This window comes from Neomonachus schauinslandi, chromosome 1 (assembly GCF_002201575.2).
Source record: "Neomonachus schauinslandi chromosome 1, ASM220157v2, whole genome shotgun sequence".
Taxonomy (NCBI): Eukaryota; Metazoa; Chordata; class Mammalia; order Carnivora; family Phocidae; genus Neomonachus; species Neomonachus schauinslandi.
This window is the reverse complement of record NC_058403.1, coordinates 163468560-163493412: the sequence shown is the minus strand read 5'-3', so window position 1 is coordinate 163493412 and position 24853 is coordinate 163468560. Positions and strand designations below refer to the sequence as shown.

Sequence of the window (24853 nt, the reverse complement as noted above, 5' to 3'; positions counted from 1 at the left end):
ACTTATGGTTAGTTTTCTCCCTCCACCATCTAGACTGTAAGTCCCATGAAAGCAGGAAGGTTTGTAGGGTTTTCCCACTCGTGTATCTCCAACACCTTGAACACCTTGCCTGGCATATAGTAGGTGATTAGCAGAATATTTGTTGAATGAATTCTATGTGGCGGAGCGTCAAAAGCACTGGGCGTGGAGTCAGAAGACCTCCTGGGACTGCCACTGAACTCTTTCGTGTGTCCTTAAACGGGTTCCCTCCCCACTCCGGGCCTCAGTTTCCCCTCCCAGCTCAGACCCTGCTGGTTCCGCAGCGGCTCGCTCCAGACAGCTGGGCGGTGTCGCGCCAAGCGTGGCCGCTGGGGGGCGGTGGTGTCCAGCGCCCAGCCCCGCCCACTTCCCCGGGAGGGGGCGGCCGGGTGGGACCCGCCCGGTGGGACCCGCCCGGTGGGACCCGCCCGCTCCCGGAGTGGAGGAACCGGGTCCCCGGCGCAGCTGTCCCAGTTGTCCGCGCGCCTGCCCGCCGGCCCCCGGAGCCCAGCCATGTCCTGCTACATCTACCAGCTGCCCGCCTGGGTGCTGGACGACCTGTGCCGCAACATGGACACGCTCAGCGAGTGGGACTGGATGCAGTTCGGTGAGTGCACCCTCTCCCCCGCGACTCCGCCCCTAAGCCCCCTGCCCACTTCTGTTTAAGTGGGTCCTGAACCGAGGGGCTCTTTGTGCTGCCATTCCGGACCGGGGTCTCGCCGTGTGTCCTCGGGCCGGCCACCGCCCCTGGTCTGGACACCCTCTCCGCCCCCTCCACGGGGATCGTCTGGAAGGTGTTGGGCGATCTTTGAAGATGTCTGTTGTTATGTTAGTCTGTCCCTAGGTAGTGAGCGGTTCGACTTTGCTGTTTATGGTAAAGCTTATCATAATAAGCTATCAGCAGTTGCTGTGCGTTTTTGTTTACTGAGCGTCCGGCCCTAATGGAGGCACTTGGAATGGCTTATGTCCCTGAGTTCCCACAAGGGCCTGTGAAGTGCGTATTTCTCCTACCCCAGTGTACAGACGAAGAAACGGATTGAGAGAGATGGAGTAACTTACCTGCGGGCATGGCCTTGCCAAGTGGCAGAGTGGGATTTGAACCCTGGTGTCTGACTCCACCAGGACGTCGTAGGTCCTTGGTGTGTTTTGTTTGTTTGTTTGCGCCTGATGATCTGCAGAGAGGGCCTGACATCTGGGGGGCCGCCGCCCGTGTGGTCCTGGGGGTCCCAAGCAGAGGTCTGTATTCCAGGCTCCACCTCCTCCCAGCTGGTGACTTTGGACACTCTTTGCTTAACCCCTCTGAGCCTCAGCTTAACCTGTGAACTGGAGGTTCTTGTGAGTTATGACAATTGTATAATCTGACACTTAAGTGCCAGATTCTAGTAAGTAATAAGGAAATATTAACAATGCTTATTTTTATGTTGGAGGCCAGTGTAACTGGTGCCACTTTATTTAAAAAATAATCTCTATATTTTCTTGAGAATTTAGATTATGATATGCATATGTATGTACTCCTGTATATACCGAAGTATATGATATATATGTATAGTATATGCTATATATGTACATATATGTATATGTACAGTTGAAAAAAATAATAAAATGAACATGTATAGGTTATCCATCCAGTTTGAGCAAATAATATACATTTTAACCTAGTGGTTCTCAACCAGGGACGATTTTGCCCCCTGGGGAACAAGTGTCTGGAGACATTTTTGGTTATCACAACTTGGGGCGTGCAGTGAGTAAAGGCCAGGGATGTTGCTAAATGCCTTACAATGCACAGGACAGCCCCCTTCACATAGAAGTGTCTGGCCCAAAGGGTCAATAGTGCTCAGATTCAGAAATCCTGTTTTAAACCGGTAACGAAAATAATACATGCTTATTGCAAAATGCTGTGGGAAACAAAGATTAGCTCAAATTCCACCACTCAGGGATAACCATTCTTATTTGGATGTCAATAATAATAATAATAATAATAATAATGAACGGCAACAACAGCAGCTAACATTTCGTGGTTCCTTACTACGTGCTAGCAGGTGCTATGTGGTTTATAGCTTCTAGTATATTATAATAAACATTTATGTGCATACAGTTTTCAAAAATCAGATATTTTGTACATTCTAATAGCTTGCTTTTTTTCACTTAAAATATTCCCAATTTTTTCTCCTTGCCAAACAGTGTTCTTTAGCAACATGGATTTAGGTTTTTATTTTTAGCATGTATTTTTGTTAACGATTTTTAATGGAGAGAAGCAACACATGCATTTACAAGTGTAAATAATACACCAGGGGTAGAGAGGAAGGTAAATGTCTTTCCTCTTCCTGGTCTTCAGCTTCCCCCGTCCATCCCCCAGAGGCAGTCACTGGTAACATGTCAGGACACCCCTGTCTATTACCACCTGGTTTTCTAGACTGCAGTGTGTTCCTTTGCTCCGATGACCTGTGACTTATCTACTTTGAATGTTTCCTGGGCAGTGGACAAATTTTGTATAAGAGACCCCTCTAGTTTTTTGGGTTTTTTTTTTTTCATGTTGGCCTTGACTGTAAACATCAGAGCAACTTCTGTTCCTAAGATATTTAGGAACCTGTGACTTTTTAAAAGCAGCTTTATTGGGATATAATCCACATACCATACAATTCACCCTTTTAAAGTGTACGATTCAATGGCATTTTGTATGTGCAGAGTTGTATATCCATCTCCACAGTCAATCTTGGAACACTTTTTTTTTTTAAGATTTTTTTATTTTTTATTTGACAGAGAGAGAGAGAGAGTACAAGCAGGTGGAGCGGCAGGCAGAGGGAGAGGGAGAAGCAGGCTCCCCACTCGGCAAGGAGCCCGATGTGGGGCTCCATCCCAGGACCCTGGGATCATGACCTGAGGGGAAGGCAGACGCTTAACAACTGAGCCACCCACGCACCCTTGGAACACTTTTTTTTAAAAAAGATTTTATTTACTTATTTGAGAGAGAGAGAGAGAACGAGCGGGGGGGGGGGAGGCGGAGGGAAAGGGGGAAGCAGACTCTCCGCTTAGCAGGGAGCCCTATGTGGGGCTCGATCCCAGGACCCTGGGATCACAACCTGAACCAAAGGCAGACGCTCAACTGACTGAGCCACCCAGGCACCCCTTGGAACACTTCCATTATCCTGGAAAGAAACCCTTTACCCTTTCATTGTCACCCCCAACACTCCCACACACATACCTCCCATTTTCCTTAGCTTTCGGCATTGCCTATTCTGGGCGTTTCCTATAAATGGAATCCTCTTATATGCAGTCCTTTGTGATTGGCTTCTTTCCTGTGGCAATTAGCTTTCAAGTTTCATCCATGTTGTACCATGTATCGGTGCTTAATTTCTCTTTATTACTGAATAATATTGCACTGATGGGTGGGCCACATTTTATGTATGCATTCATCAGTTGATGAACATTTGGGTTCTTTCCACTTTTTGGCTGTTATGAATAATGCCCCTGTGCACATTTGTGGTCTCAGCTTTTATGTAGTTGCAAGTTTTCATTTCCCTTAGGTGGACATCTCGGAGTGGAATTACTGAGTCATGGGGTAACTCTATATTTAACATTTTGAGGAAATGCCAGATTGTTCTTCATCTTGGTTGCACTTCTTTACATTCCCTCCAGCAGTGTATGAGGGTTCCAGTTTCTCTATATCCTCCCCAGCACTTGTTATTGTCTGTCTTTTCACTTCTAGCCATCTGAGCAGGTGTGAAGTGGTATCTCACTGTAATTTTGATTTGCATTTCCCTAATGACGAATGGTATTGAATATCTTTTTATGTGCTTATTGGCCCTCTGTACATCCTCTTTGGGGAATACCTCTGACTTTTTAAGCCCTGGAGACACCAGAATTGCTCAAACCCTGCAAAGATTTCCAGTTGTCTTGTAGGATATAATCCAAACTCCACCAGGCCTTCCCAGCCTGTCACATTCTGACCTCAGTGACTTCTGATCTCTTCACTCTTGCTCACCCTGCTGCATCCACACTGGCCTCCTTGGTGCAGGCTCAGGGCCTTTGCACTTGCTATTCCTTCTGCCTGGGACATTCATCTTCCAGTGCTCACCGTAGCTGGCTTTCTAGTCTGCATGAGATTCCTCTTGCTGCTGTAACAAATTGGCACAAATTTAATGACTTAAAAACAGCACACATTTATCATGTTACAGTTCTGGAGGTCAGAAGTCCTGAAATCAAGGTAGTCAGCAGGGTTGCATTCCTTCTGGATACTGCAAGGGAGAGTCCATTTTCTTGCCTAAATTTTTCAGCTTCTAGAGGCTGCCTGCATCCCTTGGCTCACGGCCCCTCCCTTCACCTTCAAAGCCAACCGTGTAGCATCTTCAAATCTCTCTCTGACCTCAGCTTCTGTTATCATACCTTTGAATCTGACACTGCTGCCTCCCTCTTATAAGGACCCTTGTGATTACATAGGCCCACTCAGATAATTCAGGCTCCTCGTATCTCAGGACCCTTAATATAAGCCCATCTGCAATGTCCCTTTTGTCATGTAAGGTCCCATAGTCATAGGTTTTGGGGTTTTTGGGATACTGACATCTTTGGAGGTCCATAGTTTTTCAGGTCTCAGTTCATACTTCCCCTTATTCTAAAGGCCTCCCCTGCCCACCCCACCCCACCCCCCGTTATTGTCTGTACCACCACTGTTTTATTTCTGCTGTTCCACTTAACAAACCTTGATATTACCTTATTCCTTATTTATTTATGTCTCTCTCTCCCTGGAGAATGTAAGCACCGTGAGGCCAGGGACGTCACCCGTCTAGTTCATGCCTGTATTCCCAGAGCCTACAGCACAGCGCCTGGCCAGTGGGCAGACACTCAGCACTTGAATAAATGATGAGCTGAAGGCTGTAGGAGTGGGGAGGGCATGGGGTGTGTGCACTTCTCCCCTCACCGAGAGGGCTTTGAGCCCAGGGCAGCCATGGTCCGTGTTGGGTTGGGGTTCGCTGGGCTGGGGGTCAGCCATGACCCCATTTAGCTGCTCCTTGCCAAGCCACAGTATTATCCAGCTTTCTCTTCGTCAGAACTGGTGGTCACCATTGTCCTTCCATCTCTAAAGAGTCTCTGCTTCTGTGAGTCATTTCGAAAAGATGGTCCCTTGTGGTACTGGTGCCGTGGGGTGGGAAGATTCTTCTTCAAGTGATTTAGAAAATCACATGGCCACACATATGTATGCTCTTTGGCTCTGACAATTGTTGGCAGATATTGTGGCTGCTTCCCGTTCATTTCCCTATGATCACAGCTGCATCCATTTTTGCCCTGGGGGAAAACAGGCTCCTTACAGCTTCCTCCACCCAGGTGTCTTCCAAGGGGTGGGGAGGCAGGGGTTCCTTTGTTGTGCTAGGCTTTGTGTATTGTCCTACTTTGTCCCTGTCTGGCTGTGTGATTCTGGGCAAGTGACTGCCTCTCTCTGAGCCTTTCGTGTCCTCATCTATAAAAACGGGGGTGAGTTGCTGAGAGGCTTAGGGGACATGTTGTGTGGATGTTCCTTAGTGTTTTTCTCTTAGCCAGGGAGGAGTCCCACTAGTCCTGACAAGGGTCATTTGGCCCTAGGGTGGGTCATTTCAGGAGGCTGTGTCGTGTCTGTTCCAGAGGACTTTGAACATGGGCAAGATTTTCTACTCTCAGGGAACTCCTGCAGGATTCAGGGACTCAGACCTGGGGGGATGGTCCCACGTGGTGGCAACCACAGGGGACAGAAGCAGGTTTTCATAGAGTGAAGTTGGTTTAATAATGACAGCTAACACTTATGTGACACTTTCTATGTACGAAGCACTATTCCGAGTACATCTGTATATGTAACTAATCGGATCCTGGCAACAACTTCTGAGGCAGGTGCGGTTGTTATCCTCGTTGGCAGATAAGTAAACTGAGGCACAAGGACAGGTGACGGGCTTACCCAAGTACACAGCAAGTAAGTAGCAGGATAGGATTTGAATCCAGGCCTCAGAATCCAAAATCTGGACCCTGAACCACCATTATACTGTCCTGCTGATAGAAATATGTACTTTTTAAAAAAAGATTTTATTTATTTGTCAGAGAGGGAGAGCACAAGCAGGGGGAGAAGCAGGTTTCCCACTGAGCAGGGAGTCTGACGTGGGGCTCGATCCCAGGACCCCGGGATCATGACCTGAGCCGAAGGCAGATGCTTAACGACTGAGCCACCCAGGCGCCCCATAAGTATGTATTTTTATATCTGTAGAAAAGTGAAAGAATAGAAGCAAAAGTATGACCAGTGTTTGTTTTGGGTTCCTCCAAGTGGGATGATCATGGGGACTTTGATTTTGTCCTGTTAGCCGGATCTTCTGTGATCATCAGGTATTTCTTATGTGCGTTGAGAAAAGAGCTAGGAACTTCGCAGGGTCTGTGGCAGTGACTCATTCCCCCCAGGTCTCTATCTTGTCTTTACCCCGTTTTGAGGGCCTGGTTAAATGTTGATGGGTTGCTACCTTAAGCTACACCCCTGTCATGGGATCCTGCGAACTGTGAGGCCCCTCAGGGCTTAGTTACTACTTCTCTCTTGCGGCCTGTAAGGAGAGCTCGTCCCACAACGCTGTGGGTGGAACATCACATCGGGGCTTCTGTTTTGCCCATTACATCACACTGCCTCTGAAGAGTGGTAGGCTTGCCAGCGAACAGCCTGGAGATGGTGCGGGGGAGGTGTTCCTTCCTCCTCTCTGCACTCTTACCTCTCAGCTGCTGGAAGCAGCCTCTGACCCTGTTGACATCACTTCCCGCTGACCAGGAATCTGGCCTGGGGTTTCCAGTGACTAAAGTTGCAACTGAGAACCTTCCATCCCTAACAGGCTTTCTCTCTTCGGGAGGCTGTCTCAATCTTCCCCATTCCTCCAGAGGGACGGGGTTGTGCAATGTGATGGTGCCACTCCCTGGCTCTGAGCTCTTCCAGAGTATCTGTGGCCCTTAGAAGTGAGTCCGAAGGCTATAGCCTGGCCTTTGAGGCCCTTTGTAATGTGGTCCCCTTCCCCACTCCATTCACTTATGTTTGTATTTTTCAAACAGAAATCTCCACGGGCTTCTGGTTTACCCGCCACAGTATCTCTAGAGCTTGTGACGGTCTTGGAGCGCAGAAGTGCTCTATAATATTCTGCTGAATGAGTGAACGAGTGACTTGATGTTCACGTGGATTCCTGCTCCATGATTTCTTGAAATTCTGGATCTGAAGTGTGATTCTTTTATTCCTAGTTAAGAGGGGGGAAAAAAAGCCTCCTTCGCTTCAGTAAATTCAGCAGAATACATGTGACCATTCAAAATGCCATTTATGGGGCGCCTGGGTGGCTCAGTTGGTTGGGCAACTGCCTTCGGCTCGGGTCATGATCCTGGAGTCCCGGGATCGAGTCCCGCATCGGGCTCCCTGCTCGGCAGGGAGTCTGCTTCTCCCTCTGACCCTCCCCCCTTTCATGTGCTCTCTCTCTCTCTCTCAAATAAATAAATAAAATCTTAAAAAAAAATGCCATTTATGAAGAACTTGTAACAACTCGGGAAATGCTTATGGTATAATGTTAATAGATGAGAGCAGGCTGCAGAATCTCACAGGCCAGAAACAACTGCATCTAGAATGCTCCTCTGCTGAGGAGAGGGGAGAGTTTGGGAAAGGGAAAGTACCCTAGTGGGATGTTGTGTAACTTGTTTTATTGGTGTTTTCTCCCCTTCATTTTCCAAGTTTTCTTTAGTGAAAAACCATTCATTTTATAATGAAAAATGTGAAGGAGGAATGCTTTATATTTACTACTGCCAGTGGTCCCCCCTGCAAAGTTTGTAGTGTTTCAGAGTTGGCAAAGCGCTTTCAGATGCATGGGCTCTCTTGATCCTGTAACAGTTCTGTGAGGATGCTGGGCCATGGGTTCCTTTGCTCTTTCGTTTGTCATTCATTCATTCATTCATTCATTCCCCCTTGCCAGGGCTGGGACCTAGGGGCGGGGAGAATGAGATACCCAGGGCAGAATTTTTTTTTTTTAAAGATTTTATTTATTTATTTGAGACAGAGAGAATGAGAGACAGAGAGCATGAGAGGGAGAAGCAGACTCCCTGCCGAGCAGGGAGCCCGACGCGGGACTCGATCCCGGGACTCCAGGATCATGACCTGAGCCGAAGGCAGTCGCTTAACCAACTAAGCCACCCAGGCGCCCCCCCAGGGCAGAATTTAAGGAGGCACCTACTCTCCAGCTTCTGAGAGTGCAAGATCAGCTCCGAGAGTGAGCACCTCCTTAAATTTTGTCCCCATGAGTGCCTCCTTTGCCTCACCCTGGGCCTGGCCTTGTCCCCACTCTGTGCCAGGTGCTGATCTCTGTTCTGGGGACCTTCCGGTGGACAGAACAGAAAAAACTCCCTGTCTACACGGAGCTTCTATTCTAGGAGGGGAGGCAAGAGAAGTTCCATTACCTCCGCACCTACAGTTGAGGAAACTGAGGCTCCCACTGGTGAAGTGCCTTGCCCACAGCGAATAAGCAGCTAAAAGGCAAAACCCCTGACCCTCTGGTCCAGTGGGCTTTCTCCTGTTTTGTGTGGCGGTGAAGTTGATATTTACACTCTAGTGTAGTTGATGTGCCAGTCCCACGGGTATCAAGTGGAGGCAGCCCTACACCTTGGGCTGCCGGTGGACCCAGGCTAGAGGTGGAATTTCAGGTGTGATGGGGGCCGAGAGAGAGGATGCTGCGGACAAAGCCCTCTAGCCTGGGGACCCTCTGGTGACTGCCTTTCTGACGCTAAGCAGAGCCCCTCCCTTGCCTTCCAGCCTCGTACGTGATCACAGACCTGACGCAGCTGCGGAAGATCAAGTCGATGGAGCGGGTGCAGGGCGTGAGCATCACACGGGAGCTGCTGTGGTGGTGGGGCATGCGGCAGGCCACCGTCCAGCAGCTGGTGGACCTCCTGTGTCGCCTGCAGCTCCACCGCGCAGCCCAGATCGTTCTGAACTGTGAGTAGCCACGAGGCCCCGGGCAGCCGCCCAGGAGCGGATTTCAGCATGAGCCGCACTGCTGCCGGGAAACTTTGTTTCGTCTCAGAAAAAAAGTGTGAATGAAAGAATTTACCATCCACCTAAGAAATCCGTAATGGTGGTTCCCTGTGGGAGAGGGGTTGCGCGGCCAGGGATCAAGATGTTGGAGAGAGACTTTACTCTGAGTTCTTTTGTACCTTTTAAATTCTGCTTCTCTCTTCCAAAAATAAAGAAAGAAATAATGATTAAAAAAATAGCTCTACAGGGCGCCTGGGTGGCTCAGTTGGTTAAGCGACTGCCTTCGGCTCAGGTCATGATCCTGGAGTCCCGGGATCGAGTCCCGCATCGGGTTCCCTGCTCGGCGGGGAGTCTGCTTCTCCCTCTCCCACTCCCCGTTTGTGTTCCCTCTCTCGCTGTATCTTTCTCTGTCAAATAAATAAATAAAATCTTTAAAAAAAATAGCTCTACATAAAAATCCAAAAAAGTTCTACAGTAAAAATGATTTATTTTTTATTTATTTATGGCTTAGAGGGGGGGAGGGGCAGAGGAGAAAAGAGAGAGAGAATCGTAAGCAGACTAAACACCCAGTGTGGAGTCCAATGTGGGGTTCGATCTTAGGACCCTAAGATCCTGAGCTGAAACCAAGAGTCAGATGCTTAACTGACTGAGCCACCCAGGTGCTTCACTAGCACATTCTTTTCTTTTCTTTTTAAATTAATTGATTAATTAATTTTTAAAGATTTTATTTAATTATTTGACAGAGAGAGTGAGAGAGAGAGCACAAGCAGGGGGAGTGGCAGGCAGAGGGAGAGGGAGAAGCAGGCTCCCCGCTGAGCAAGGAGCCCAAAGCGGGACTCGATCTCAGGACCCTGGGATCATGACCTGAACCAAAGGCAGATGCTTTTTTTTTTTTTTAAAGATTTTATTTATTTATTTGACACAGAGAGACACAGTGAGAGAGGGAACACAAGCAGGGGGAGTGGGAGAGGGAGAAGCAGGCTTCCCGCCGAGCAGGGAGCCCGATGTGGGGCTCGATCCCAGGACCCTGGGATCATGACTTGAGCCGAAGGCAGACGCTTAATGACTGAGCCGCCCAGACGCCCCCAAAGGCAGATGCTTATTTGACTGAGCCACCCAGGCATCCCTAGCACATTCTTTTAACAACTGCATTGTGTTCATTTGGCAGACATGCCATGATTTATTTACTTCACCTACTGGTAGTTGTTTACCTTGCTTCTTAGTTTGCTCCCATACGCAGTGTTGTACCCTTAGACGTATGCACCGTATTTGCACATATGTCAGTTTAGCTGGAGGATGATTTTTTATTTATTTTTATTTTAATTTATTTTAAAGATTTTACTTATTTATTTGACAGAGAGAGACAGCAAGAGAGGGAACAACAAGCGGGGGGGGGTGGTGGGAGAGGGAGAAGCAGGCTTCCCGCCGAGCAGGGAGCCCGATGCGGGGCTCGATCCCAGGACCCTGGGATCATGACCTGAGCTGAAGGCAGACGCTTAACGACTGAGCCACCCAAGTGCCCCTGGAGGATGATTTTTTTTTAGCATTGGAATGGCTGGGTTGAGAGTCTGTGTATTTTAAGTTTTTATTAATATTGGTGGCATCAATATTACCAAATTATCCTCCTATCCACTATTACAACAACGGTGGGAACATATCTAGCAGGTAATAATCGCTCCCTATCATGAGGAGTGGCTGTAAAGTTGAAGAAGTAGAATTATGTCAAGTGCTTGGTGTTCGGCCAGTGCTCAGCTGAAGGCAGGGCGGATTATGGTTACTCCCATCTAGGTCCCCCATTCCTCCTCATGTCCCCAAAGAGAGCCCTTCAGTAGGGGGTAATGAGCCAGTCTTTTAATAGGTACTTTCTGAACACCTGCCCAGTGTCTGGTGCCATCTTTGTTTCTAGAATACAGTGATGGGCAAAGAGACAGGTCCTTTGCCCTCATGCAGGACATAGTCTTATGAAGGTATAGTCAATAGACCAGAAAATAAGTAAAAATAATGGGTTGGAGGGACCAGGTAGGAGAGCCTCCTAGAACATGTCAGTCACAGAAGGGCAGTTTAAGGAGAAGTCGGAGCAATGGAAAGAAGACAGCCATGTGAAGAGTTTAGGTAAGAGAGCCCAGGGAGAGCCTGGGGCTTTGACGGAACGAGCATAGAGCTAGTGCGGGAGGTAGAGAGCAGTACATTCTGAGCCCCGGAGACCTGAAGAAGACCCGGTGTGGGCCCTGGCGTTGTTCTGTCTGGGGTTCCTGGGTTGGGCATAATGTGGCTGAATCAATAGACCCAGGTTCAGCACTTTCCTGACTGTACCTCAGGCCTTCTGGAATCATGGAGGGCTTCCAGGAGGAGGGGTGGTGGGATCTAAAGCAAGGAACTGAGGGATGGGGGGTTAGAGGCCTCCACCCTCAGAGATGTCAGGAGAACAGGGGACATTGGGGTGGCCCTGCAGGTGGGGGGATCTAGAGATGAAACCCAAACCAGGCTTTCGGGGGCACCATAGGGGTAGACCACATTGGGCATAGAAGGCCAGTGGGGCAGCAGGACCCTCTCTCGCCCTTAGCCACTTGGCGACTCTCCAGGATTTAGGGCATCCAGGGACACAGTCTCACTAGATGAAGGACAATTCCTCTCATAGCAGGAGTCCCTGTCTGGGGGCAGTTGTGGGGAAGGAAGATCCTGCTCACAGGGCGGGGAGTGATGCACCAGCGTGAGACTCAGGCTGACCCCCGGCCCTCCAGCCCCAGCAGTGTAATCTCTAAGTCAGGAGTGGGCACGTCTCCAGACACGGCCACCCCTAAGCCTCTGCAGCCTCGGCTGGGGTCTGGCCGCCTCCCCAGGCTGACTGTTTTCCTCAGACTAGGGAGGGATGGTCCGCTCAGCCGCCAGACCCCCCACGCCTCTGGGACTTCCTGAGACCCCTCCCTGGCCCGCCAGCCCTTCTGTCCTGAGAGGGTTCCCTTCAGTGCTGTCAGACAGCATCCCTGCCTGCACGTGCCCCGCCCCCAGGTCCTCGTCCTGGTCCGCTGGGGGTGCCCGGGGCAGCTGGGGGTGCTGTGGCTTCACAGGAACGCGGTGAGGGGCACCGCTCAGCCCTCCGCTGTTACATGGGCGGGTCCCGCCCTTTCCCTGGGCTTTAGTCTCCCCGCCGTGGTCCGGCGGAGGCGGGCTGGACGACGTCGGAGCCCCCCCCCCCCCCCCCCCCGGGACACTCACGGTGCCGTGGCCCCCCGTCGTCCCGCGGACCTTGCGGCATTTCAGTTGGCTGGTGTGACTGGCACCTGCCCCGTTAGCTGTGTGCAGACCCTGGCTTGTCTGCACCCCCAGAGCCTGGTGGATGGGGAGAAACGGTTAGCACTGAATGTGCCCTCAGATATTTTTCACATTTTGAGAGAATTAATGATAGACTCCTAATGGGCTGGCAAAGAGGCAGGGAGGGAGGGGGAGGGGCAACGCTGCCGGAGCAAGTGCAGTTGGAATCCAGGGGCCCGGGTTTCCAGCTCAGTCCACTCTGGGGAGGGGGCTGGTGGCTCGGGGCCCGCAGCACAGCCTGGTTTTGTCTCTCCCGAGTGGCTGAGATGCTGCAGGGGTGTCCCGAGGCCCGAAAGCAGACAAGCACCAGGGATTGGGAAAGGCCTCTGGTTGGACATAGCAACTTGCCATTGACGTCAAAACCTGACTGTTGACTAATCTGGAACATATTCTTAATGATTTGAGGTCAACAAACAATATAGTGCCAACTTTAAAGAAACACACTCATGGCAGCATGACACTCGGTTTCAAGCTAACAGTGACTGAGCACTTTTGATGTGCCAGTCTCCTCCCAACAGTTCCGAGGAGCCCCTTTTCCCCCTGAGGAAACGAGAATGGCTAAGTGACCCCCCCCCTCCCCGCAAGGCCACAAGTCTGGTCATGGGTAGGGATGGAGGGTGCACCCAGGCGTGTCTGGATCCAGCACCCTCGTTCTTAGCTTTTCTCACAGAAACCTCTTTGGGCTTCCAGACAACAGCCATAGTTTTTCTGTCAGCATCTCTTCTGTCTAGAATTTGACTCAGATCCCTGCTGTCCTGGTCCAGCTGCCTCCAACCTGTCAGGACTATGCGAGTCTACCTTTGTTCCCCAAACCTCTTCTCTCTTCCCCCTCTAGCCCTGCTGATTAAATTTGTCTGAGGAAGAGAGACTGAGGCTTCTTTCCACATCCACACATCCCCTGGCTATTCTTCTGAGAGCCTGGTTGTGTTCTTACTATAGCTTTGCGTCCTCAGGCAGGACACTTCCCCTTTTTGTATCTTGTTTTTTTCATTAGTTTAAAAAAAGCAGAAAGTGATATAAATCTCTGCCCCTTTGTGGAGGTGAACACAGAGGGCGTATTCTGTATGTGTGAAGCATTTTAAGTTTCTGTAGTCCAACTAGTCAAAGCCATTTTCCCTTCCCTAATCGTAACATTAGTTAAACCTTATTTTTCATTAACTTGCTCAGCTGCTTCTGGCAGTTTGAGAACCCGACTTCTGCCTACCACTTCTTAAAGGGCTTTAAGAATAGATTTGATAGGGGAGGTGGGTGGGAGGATGAGGTAACTGGGTGACGGGCATTAAGGAGGGCATGTGATGGAATGAGCACTGGGTGTTAAATGCAACTAATGAACCACTAAACTTTACCTCTGAAACTAACAATACACTATATGTTAATAAATTGACTTTATTTATTTATTTTAAGATTTTATTTATTTATTTGACAGAGAGAGACACAGCGAGAGGGGGAACACAAGCAGGGGGAGTGGGAGAGGGAGAAGCAGGCCTCCTGCTGAGCAGGGAGCCCGATGTGGGGCTCGAATCCAGGACCCTGGGATCATGACCCGAGCCGAAGGCAGACGCTTAACGACTGAGCCACCCAGGCGCCCCAAATTGATTTTAAATAATAAAAAAAAAGAAGAGATTGGATAGAACCGTGCTTGAAAACCACACACACCAGAGGTCCTGGAAATAAACTGGCTTCCTCGGACACTTGCATCTCCAGATAATATATTTGCATTTGACAGAGGCCTTCTGAAGACGGTGCCTGAACTGAAAGGTGGTGCGTTGGGCCCGCTGGGGGCCACCCTGCGTCTGGTCTCTTGAAATCAAGTACTGTGGGTGGCTGCTGGTGTGGTTGGGTAAAGAGCTGCGTCTGTGGGTCTCCGTTCCTTCATATTTTCTCGGCCATCATTGCCAAGACCACTGTTACTCTGTTTGTCACACTCCCAACATTAAATGTTACAAGAATTAGAATAAATTAGCACAGAAGGCTTACTACCTAACCCCCCATTCCTCCAGCAGCTCGGTTTGCCAGGGTCAACCCCTTTTTATTCTTTGAGCTGTTTCTTGGTACTTGTCTGTATTAACATTTCTGGTTCACTGCTGCTATTAAGGGCAGACGACAGTGACATTTTAATTAAGACCTTTATTTCTCTCTCCTGTGACAGTCCGAGCTGCCCAGGGCTGAATGGGCAGCTTCAGGGCATCAAGGATCAGGGGTTTTGTTTGGTTTTGTTTTTTGTAATGCTCTGCTGCCTTGGACACCTGGCTGCCCCTCACACCTGACAGGACTACTCCGAGCTTCGCATGCACCTTCCAGCTGTGGCACAAAGGGCTTGGAAGGCAAGGTGCACGACTAACTTGCCTTCCAAGCCACTGGCCAGGACCTAGTCACATGATAGCACCTAGTTGTAGGGGAGGCTGGGAAATGTAATCTATAGCTGGGAGGTTATGTGCACAACGAAAACTTCTATTACGTTAGAGGAGGAGGGAATAAATATTGGAGGGACAGCAGTCTCTCTATAATTCTCTCCTTTTGGCCACCCAAATATCCGTATACACCTGTCTTCTCACACCTAAAACATGCTCACCGTTTCCCCAAGGGAGACAGGCCAGAGGACCTAATTGGTTTCTTCCTTTAGCTCAAGGCCCAGGATCTGGGGGATCAGGCCCTCATGGTGCAGTACCTCTCCACCAAAGAGAAGTTATCGGCTACCCTTCCCCCAGCACACCCAGAACCCCGTGGTGGTATCTGAACAGGAAGCCACAATCAGAACTCTCCCATTTGAAATGAGAAACACGCTGGAGCCACTCATGTGTAGCAGGTGACAAACCTGGCTGAGCAGCAGTTGTGAAGGTCCCTCCCAGGCCAGGGGAGTAAGTTGTGTGCTTGATCCATCTGCATCCCCTTCTTCTTCTCAGTAGATCAGGGGTTCTCAAAGTGTGGTCCCCAGACTTCTAAGCATCAGCATCACCTTGAACTCGTTAGAGATGCTAATTCTTGGGTCGCCTCATCTGCTGATTCAGAAACTCCGGGTCTGGTGGGGTCCTGGGTCTGTGTTTTAACAAGTGGGGTGAGGGGTGGGGGCAGGTGTTGGGGGGTGGGGAAGCTTCCCTGTTCATTATTCTCTGTGGCCTCATCTGAAGTGGGAACTGAAGAGAAGCTGTCCTTACAGGGGGCTACTAGGCTTTCACAGCCCACTTCCTCCTGGTCTGGGATATGTAGTTTCTAGCCAGGCAGCCATATGTTTAGCTAAAACTTCTAGAATGTGGGAAGACGGGGCGGGGGGGGTGGGCAGCATTCTCTGCCGTATTAGTACTATCTCTAAATAAGGTGCTTATACTGTCCTTTTCATATTTATTAATTTAAATATTATCCACTGACTTTCTAAAAGAAGAGGATTCAGCTTATACACAGCTCCTCTCCCTTTCTAATACATTTATATCACGATTTTTAGTTCCTCTGTAGATTGCTTTTGCAATGTTTAATGAACATCCTTACATTTCTGATTCTTTTTCCATTCAGCTCTAGGCAATGCCTGTTGATTCTCTCCTTTATAAGATGACGTTGTCCCTTCTCTTGCTCTTTCTTACCCCATTCTCTCTACTTTCACCTCCCAGCTTTGGGCAAAGACCAGTTGTAAAGTAGTCTTCCATGGATGTTGTCACAGCCCTAGGCTCTGCTAAGCCCACAGCGAAGAGCTTGGTCTTGGATGAAACCCTAATCTCTGGGTCAGGACATGAAGGGGAATGCCGTCTGTGTGTCCTGATTGACAGATGTCTTGCCATAGGGAAAGTACTGTGTGTATAAGGCATCTGCAGGGTGAATCACAGTCTAGAGTAGCATTTCCTAAACGACGTGCCTCAGAAGAGTGCTCCAGCAAGATATGCCCCCTGCAAACAAAGAGTTCATGAGTAACTAAACTTGGGAAATCCTGTATGCTTTTATCAGTGCCCCCTACCTTTGGAGATTCATAATGCAAACCATTGTATTAAGGCTCGGATAAGTCCTGCAGCAAAGAGATCTATTTAGGCCAGTGTTTTCCATTTATATTTGACCATGGAACCCCTTTTCATTTGATGCTTATAAATAGTCCCACGGAACCAACATATTGTGGGAATCACTGCTCTGGTGAAATGGTGACCATGATGAAATTTGCCGGGCATTTCAGGGGAGCTTCATGATGGAGAGACTGGGGGATCAGGGGCAGATTTTTATGGTCAGGCCAGCATTCGGCTTCAGAGGAATCTGACGCAAGGGGCCAAGGCTAACCATCACCCTGGGGCTTAAAACATGAAGGTCCTACTCCCAAGAGGGACTTTTCCTGACTATCAGGCTTGGGTGGGGGTTGGGGGGGGACCATGCACCAGGCTCCAGAGCCTAAGTTCTAACATCTTGGGTGCGTGGGAGCAGGATTCAAGGCAGAGGCCACAGTATCAGAGCTGTGGCTCCCAACCAAAGGGATTGGCTATCATCACTGCTGAGCTCTAGAGCTGGTTAAATGCCACCAAAGGCAGCCTAGGAGCTGAGCCTGCCGATGGTGAGGATCAGATGGCTCTAGCTCTGGAAGACTGGAAACCAGGTGTGCCTAACCTGTGAGATAAAGCTCTGCCTCCTTCCTCCCCACAGCGAGTTAGATACATGGAAGCTGGGCCAGAGAGTCAGTAATGAACTAAAGAAATATTTATCAAGTGCCCTCTTCTATACGCTAGGTACTAGGGACACAGCAATGAAAATACAGACGGGGTCCTAGACTTCAGGGAGCCTGCAGTCTAGTGTGGGAGACACATCTTGACAGGAGGATGACACGGAGACAAGCACAGGGTGAGGTGGAAGAGGGCAGGATTTGAGCTCATGGGGCGAAGCTTCCCTGAGGAAGTGAAACCTGAGCCTCCATCAGAAGGACGAGTGAGACTAGTGACTGAGGGACCGCACGATCATTTCGAGGCAGAGGACACAGCTCATGCAAAGGCCTGAAGGTGGGAAGGGGTGATGTTTGAGGACCCAAACAGAGGCCATGGGGGTCTCAGCAAGAGGACAGTGCAGCGGGCTGAGCCTGGGAGAGGGCAGGGTGCAGGGTCAGGCCACCCGAGGCCTCGCAGGCCGTGGTCAAGAGGCTGCTTTCTCAGGGAGGGAAGGGAAGATTTTGGAGGACTTGTGTCTGAAGTGTGCCCATTGTTCTGGCCGCTGTGTGGAATAGGGGACTGTGAGGTTCTGAGTAGGAGCCCAAGAAGCTTCTGGAATCAGAAGGGATCGGGAGGTTTTATCTTTCCTCCTGCTGCTACCATCTTCCCGGGAGTTTTCTTTGGACTTTTACAGTTTTCACACAGTGTCATTTTGGTTGTGCAACCTTGACGTTTTCTGACTTTTGGTTTGGCGTCTCACCAGAGTCATTTCCTTCCTGGAGCTGGGTTCTCACTGAATGGGGAATTTTTGGCTGCCGCCTAAAGTGAAACGGAAGAGAATGATCTCTTTCCCTCCCAAAGAGCCCAAGCTATTGCAAGGGCCAGACGGGGCTCATGTCTTTGCTCTCTTGGAAGGCTTCCCAATATCTGTCCTTTCCAAGCTAGGGAATGACAACGCGTGGATAGGATTCAGGGCCACTGGAGAAGTGGCCCGGAGGTGGCACTGTATTTGGCCAAGACCCCCCCAGGCCAGGAATCCGCCTAACTGGTTCTAGTTATAACTTGTATTTAGCACCTAATATGTGCCAGGTAGGCATCTTACTTCATAAATCTTATTATTCCCATTTTATAGATGTGGAAACTGAGGCTCAGAGATTAACTAACACGCCGAAAGCCACATTGCTAGTAAGTAATGGGCTGGGGTGGGGACCCAGGTCTGCTTGACCTTAAACCCTACTGGGGTAGGTCACTAGATGGCATCAGATCTCACTTTTCCCCTCTGTAAAAAGGTACACATATTGCCCTGTCTATTATTCTCATAAACCGGGAAGCTGCAAAACATAAGAGATGGTGAGGTTTTTAAAAAGTTAGTGCTGATGGGGCACCTGGGTGGCTCAGTCAGTTAAGCGTCTGCCTTAGGCTTGGGTCATGATCCCAGGGTCCTGGGATCGAGCCCCACATCGGGCTCCCTGCTCAGTGGGGAGCTTGCTTCTCCCTCTCCCTCTGCCTACCGTTCTGCCTACTTGGGCTCTCTCTCTATCTCTCTGTCAAATAAATAAAATCTTAAAAAAAAAAGTTACTGCTGTGTGGCTCAGGACAGGTCACCTGACTTTCTTTCCACACATTAGTTACTCCACTGGAACAGAGCGAGGCTTTAATCACTGTGGGGATTTTGGGGGGTTGTGTGAGAATGAACAGAGCGTATGTGCAATGCACCTAAATTAGTCCCCAATTTTTTAGAGAGGGAAGGTGAGAGCTGGAATGAAAGGAACTGCCCTTTACTGAACTCCTGCTCTGTGCTAAGCTAGTGTAACTAGCTAGCATAACTGCTCCTGTGGGTTGCAAGTTTTGAACACATATTGAGATCATCCGTTAACCAGGATAGGCTGGGTTATGTTGCAGTCGTGGATAAACCCTGAAACCTCCGTTGTTCAACACCACACAGATGGATTTCTCAAAGTCCGGTGCTGCTGGCTCTGTCTTCTGGAACACATGGCTTCCGGGGTCAGTGTGACCGGGGAATAGAGGCCTGAAAGAGGCTCACTGGCTCTTCCTTCCTCCATCCAGAAAGTGACAGTAGCATTTCCACTTAAAACCCATTGGCCAGAACCAGTCATGTGGCCCAGCTTAATCGCAAGGGAGGCTGGGTATGAGAGGGAGCAAAGGAGTCTCTGGTAAGCAGTGTCTTGCCCATAGATTACTTCAGTTCATGGGGGTGGATGATAAGGTTGTACCCAACCATGGCCCGTGGGGTCTCACATGGTCTAACCCTTGCCCAGCTCTTTCACCTCATCTGTGCCACTTTCCCCTTCATTTACAGCTCAGCCACTAGGGTCATCCTTCCTCTGAGGAGATACACCAAGCTGTTTCCTGCCTCAGGACCTTCGTATATGTTCTCCTTAGAATGCTGGTCTCTCCCCAACTCCCTTGCACCTTCCCGTGGCTAATCCTTCTCATTGTTTGAGTCTCTGCTTAAATGGTATCTGCCTACAGAAGGCTTCCCTGGCTTCCCTAAGTCAGTCTGTCGGGTACCCCTCCCTCTGTCGAGTTAGTTTTCACCAGAAAACTTCTCCCAGTTGATAATTAGAAATCTCTTAATTTAACTAGCTTAATGTTGGGATCATGTCAGTTTTGATAATGGATGGCATCCCCAGTCCCTAATACAATGAATGAATGAATGAATGGGGAAGGATAAATCATTTTAGCAGCTGGTGGAGTACAGGTCCAATGGAGAACCAGAGATAGAGCAATTAGGAAGGTCTGTTGGGAGGCCATTCTCTCAGATTTACCTAATTTTGTGTCTAGCTTGAATTGGGAGTTTTGAGTGTGTGTGTGTGTGTGTGTGTGTGTGTGTGTGTGTGAGTGTTGGACTTTGGATATCCAGGAGGGTCCAGCCCAGAGATTAAAAGGGAAAGGAAAAAAGAGGGCCCAGAAAGCTATGTTTGTCACTGATATGGCCAGTTGGCACCGGGGTTCTTTGGTTATGGCTGAGTCACTTTTATTTGTTCTAGAAGGATCCATTTCAGCCTCATGAGTCAGCTGAAGAGTAATAATGATTACATCACTGTTTATCGTGGGGACTGTGGAAGGAGGGAGGGATTTCCAGATTGTGCTCACTGAGGAAAGACCTCATTGGCGGTTAGAGTCCCCTCTGCTCAAGTGTTGGTTTCTGGGTTTGTCACAGTGTTCAGTGTCCCTGTGCAGCTGGGGAGGAGACCCCAGGCCTCTCTCCCACGGGCTCAGCATGCATAAGCCTTTCAATCGAAGGAAGTGGGGCATAAAATAAGCAAAATATAAATAACTATTCTAGGTTTCGCTTGTTTTGAATATATAAAACAGAGATAGCAGTTGAACCTTTTCCCCAGAGCTGTTATCTGAATTAAATAGGCCACGCATAGGGGCGCCTGGCTGGCTCAGTTGGTAGAGCATGTGACTCTTGATCTCAGGGTTGTAAGTTCGAGCCCCATGTTACGTGTAGAGATTACTTGAAAATAAAATCTTCGGGGCGCCTGGGTGGCTCAGTTGGTTAAGCGACTGCCTTCGGCTCAGGTCATGATCCTGGAGTCCCGGGATCGAGTCCCGCATCGGGCTCCCTGCTCAGCGGGGAGTCTGCTTCTCCCTCTGACCCTCCTCTCTCTCATGTTCTCTGTCTCTCATTCTCTCTCTCTCAAATAAATAAAATCTTTAAAAAAAAAAATAAATAAAATCTTCAAAAAAACCAGGTCATGCATATGAGAAAACACTTAGGAGAGAGCCTGACCTAGGGTTGGGGATGGTGATAATAACCACAGTAAATAAGAATAATAGCTTATCACTGTTGAGCGCTTGCTTATTTCATCCTCATGGCTACTCTGTGGGAGTTGGGGTACGGGTCCTCATCTTGTTTGTCACATGAGACAGGAACGTTTACCTGGCCAGTGAGCCTGACCCGGGGTTCCCCATGGGAAGCATGTGAAATGCTGTGAGCTCATCATTTGGCTCCACAGCATAAGTGATTCTTGCTCATTAAAGAGAGCATGGGACATCCCAGAACTACAGAGCAGAGAGAAAAAGAAATCAGGCCTGTCACCCACTGTGAACCATGAAGGACACACAGAGAAACGCTTGGCTCCCGTATCTCTGTCCCCTGGTGCCCGAAACTCAACCCTCATCCCTCTGGAAAGTTCCTCTGGGGAACTTTCAGGAACATCCAGACTCTGATTTAATTGTTCTGAGAACCTATATGTCAACCCCTCACTGCTCACAGTCACTGAAACTGTTACTTCAGTCACTGGCATCCCCTCCCCATCCCTGGGGGTCCACCCGTGTGTGGCAAGGTTGGCTTCCGACAGCACAGGCAGGCGGAAGCAGGTCCTACCTCTCCTCCTGCTGGGTTCCCCTGTTACTCTGCCGCACAGCCACTGTGCCTTTCGAGACCATTCCACCGCCTGCTGAGAGTCACAGTTACCATGAGAGCCTTTAAAATGCTGACCATAGCCATTCACCCCAAATGCTTCCTTCACAGTCCCTACGTTGGGGATCAGAGGTTCTTTCTCCGCGCTTTTTGGGCAGGGAGAGAAGGCAGAGGATGGCCGTTTGCACAGTTTGTGCCCTGTCCCTGGCTTCGGGCTGGCGGCTTTGCACATCTTGTCCCACTGAGTCCTGAGGCAGTCCTGGGACAGAGAGGTTATAATCACTCTGACTCCACAGATAGACGCAAATGATGCTCAGGGTTAAGAAATTTGCCCTCGGCACACAGGTGGGAATTGTAGGGGCTGGACCTGGAAACAAAGGGGAGCTTCCCCACCCTATGCTCCGTTCTACTCTTTGATCACAATTTATATTTTTGGATCTCATGATGCTGCAGAATCAACTTGACGTGTGTAGAATCGTTTTTTTGAGAATATAATCTCGGGAAAAAAGCACGAGGCTTCCCCTATCTATCTGTCGTAGGAATGACATCACCCAGCTTGCTGCCAGTCTCCCCTTGGCAGACAGGAAACCTGCGGTGAGATTTAATGTTTGTGACGACCCTTTCTCACTAATGTTTGGGCTTCATTTGCCCCATCCTGTCATCGATATTCTGTTTTTACTTCAATAAGCGCTCGGGTGTGGCAGCCTGAAAGAGTGGGCGTCGTATCGGCCTGGCTATTAGAGATCAGGTTTCCAGGCATGAAACGTAGAGAAGCCACACTGTCTCCCTCTCTTGGTTTTGATGGCGGGGAAGGAGGCCCTCCCAGGCCCACTGTGCATCTTCTGCCTCAGATCAGGCACCAGCAATGCAAGACGGGAAGTGGAGATGTTTAATGTTTATGCCTCTTATTTATTAAAGATTTCTATTTATTTATTTGAGAGAGTGAGCAAGCGAGAAAACACAAGCAGGGGGAGGGGCAGAGGGAGAAGCAGACTCCCCGCCGAGCAGGAAGCCCCAGGGGGCCCCATCCTGGGACCCCGCAATCATGACCTGAGTCGAAGGCAGACGCTCAACCGACTGAGCCACCCAGGCGTTCCTGTACCTCTTAGTTATTGTCAGCACTTCAGATACATCTGAAAACTCCCAGTATGCTGAGACAGGGGTTTCACAGGAAAATGAAGTTTGTCATCAGATTGTCGCTGTGGGCCTGACGTGGGGCTCTGTCAGCTTACCTCTGTGGCGCATGTGACCCTTGGAGGTTGACTAGGTGGGAGGGCGGGTGTCAGCCCGGAATGTGCTGGCAGGTAGGCCCTGCCGAGGCCACAGGACAGTTCTCCCCTCCCTGTGTGGGGTCCCCGACCCCTGAGTGCTGGCCCGTGACCCACTGTGCCAGCTGTAGGCCGCTGCGTGTCACTGCAAAAGAACAGAAAAACAGAGAAAAGCTGAACTCTTCCTTAGGATGAAAACATAATGAAGCCTTTTATGTCCCGCATGGGTGGAGGCCCCAGAGGTCCGCCGCAGATGGGCTGGTGGCCTCAATGTTCCTGCCAGATACGTCCTAACAGGCCAAGATTTGTGCCGAAAGAGAAATAAAAAACAGACCCCAGTAATAGGACGCTGCCGCCAGGTCAGGCCCGGATGTCCCCTCCCCCACCCCCCTCATTTGACAATGAGGAAACCAGGGCTCAGTGGGGCCCGCACACAGGGGAAGGTGCTGGTGCTTCTGGGGTCACAGACAGTTCAGGGTGCAGGTAGGACCTTCAGGAAGGAAGTGCAGCTGGGAGCATCTCCTCTGGTTGTGGCCTGGCCTCTGTGGGAAGTGGCAGTCTGAGGTCCCCTTCACCAGCAGGCCTGGCCCACCTAGTGGGAGGGGAGCTGGGGCCAGGATGTGGTGAGAATACTTGTAGTGAAAATATCAAGAACACATCATAAACAGTGGGTGGCAAAAAACAAAAGTGAGTGAGATCTAAATGTAGAGATCACCTGCTTGCTAATCTGGGTCAGATGGATTCCCCAGCACAAATGGCTACTCACTCTAGCTTGGAAGACTCAGTTCTGGTCATTATTGTAGCTAACTAGCTTGCTTCCTGATTTTTTTTTTTTTTTCCTTAGGAAACATACTTTACTTTGCAACCAAAGCATGATCATTGTTGAAAAATTCTACAGTGTGAATAAATGGAAAGCCAACCAACCAACCAACGTACCCCATAATGTAAAATCATTGATAATCACATTACCCAGAAATAATCACTGTTCACATTTTGTATATGTTCTTCATCTTCTTTTTCTCTTCATACACAGATGTCTTCTATACTTTTACACATATTTTACAGAAAACTTGTTACATAGTTTATAAGCTCTGTTGTCACTCAACGGTGTAGTAATACCTTTCCATGTCAATGGATGGGATAGACACATACATCTTTTTAGTTGCTATTAAAGTGAATTAAGAAAAACACCCACATAAGTTAAAACACTTTAATGAACAGTCACATTTCTAGAGACAGAAAGTAGAATGGTGGGTGCCAGGGGCTGTGGGGGAAGGGATGGGAAGTTGGTTTTTAATGGGGACAGAGTTCAGTTTGGGAAAGCGAAAAGGTTCTGGTGGTGGATGGTGGGGATGGTTGTACAACAGGGTGCTTGGACGTAATGCCGCTGGACCGTGCACTTAAAAATGGCGTAGGTGGTAAATTTTATGTCATGTGTAATTTACCACAATAAAAAATATATATAATAAAAAATTTAAACACAGTGTGAATGATTCAGAGTTGTGTTAAGTAAAAACTGAAAGAGTCCCATCCTACCCTCCTTCCACTCAATATGTGGGCTGTTGAAGAGATAACCAATATTTTATTTTATTTTTAAAGATTTTATTTATTTATTTGACAGAGAGAGACACAGCGAGAGAGGGAACACAAGCAGGGGGAGTGAAAGAGGGAGAAGCAGGCTCCCCACGGAGCAGGGAGCCCAATGTGGGGCTTGATCCCAGGACCCTGGGATCATGACCTGAGCTGACAGCAGACGCCCAGCGACTGAGCCACCCAGGCACACCAAGATAACCAATATTTTAAAATATCATAGCAACAACCATGAAGTTCCCATGTTGGCGCTGAGCAGGTCGTACACACTGTGTCCCTTAGTCCTCACAAAAGGGGCTTGAGGTCAACAGAGCTGGGAGGTCGTGGGGCTGGTTTCCATCCCAGAGCCTGAACTTGAAATAGCTCAGCTCTGCTACTTCTTCTTTTTTTAAGATTTTATTTTTAGGGGCACCTGGGTGGCCCAGTTGGTTGGGCGTCTGCCTTCGGCTCAGGTCATGATCCTGGAGTCCCGGGATAGAGCCCCACATCGGGCTCCCTGCTCCGTGGGGAGCCTGCTTCTCCCTCTGCCCCTCCCCCCACCCCGCTTGTGTGCTTGCTCTCTTTCTCTCAAGTAAATAAATACAATCTTAAAAAAAAAAAAAAGATTTTATTTTATTTATTTATTTTTAAAGATTTTATTTATTTATTTGAGAGAGAGAGAATGAGAGAC

At 49.2% G+C, this 24853-nt stretch overlaps 1 protein-coding gene across 1 annotated transcript in view; it reads left to right on the top strand.

Moving 5' to 3' along the window:
* Positions 1 to 473: 473 nt before the first annotated feature.
* Positions 474 to 24853, top strand: part of IRAK2 (interleukin 1 receptor associated kinase 2) — a 59484-nt gene continuing 35104 nt past the window's right edge. The window contains exons 1-2 of the mRNA XM_021694985.1: positions 474 to 625; positions 8792 to 8974. Of these exons, the coding sequence (XP_021550660.1) occupies positions 532 to 625; positions 8792 to 8974 (277 nt within the window). The 5' untranslated portion in view covers positions 474 to 531. The remainder of the gene's footprint in view (positions 626 to 8791; positions 8975 to 24853) is intronic.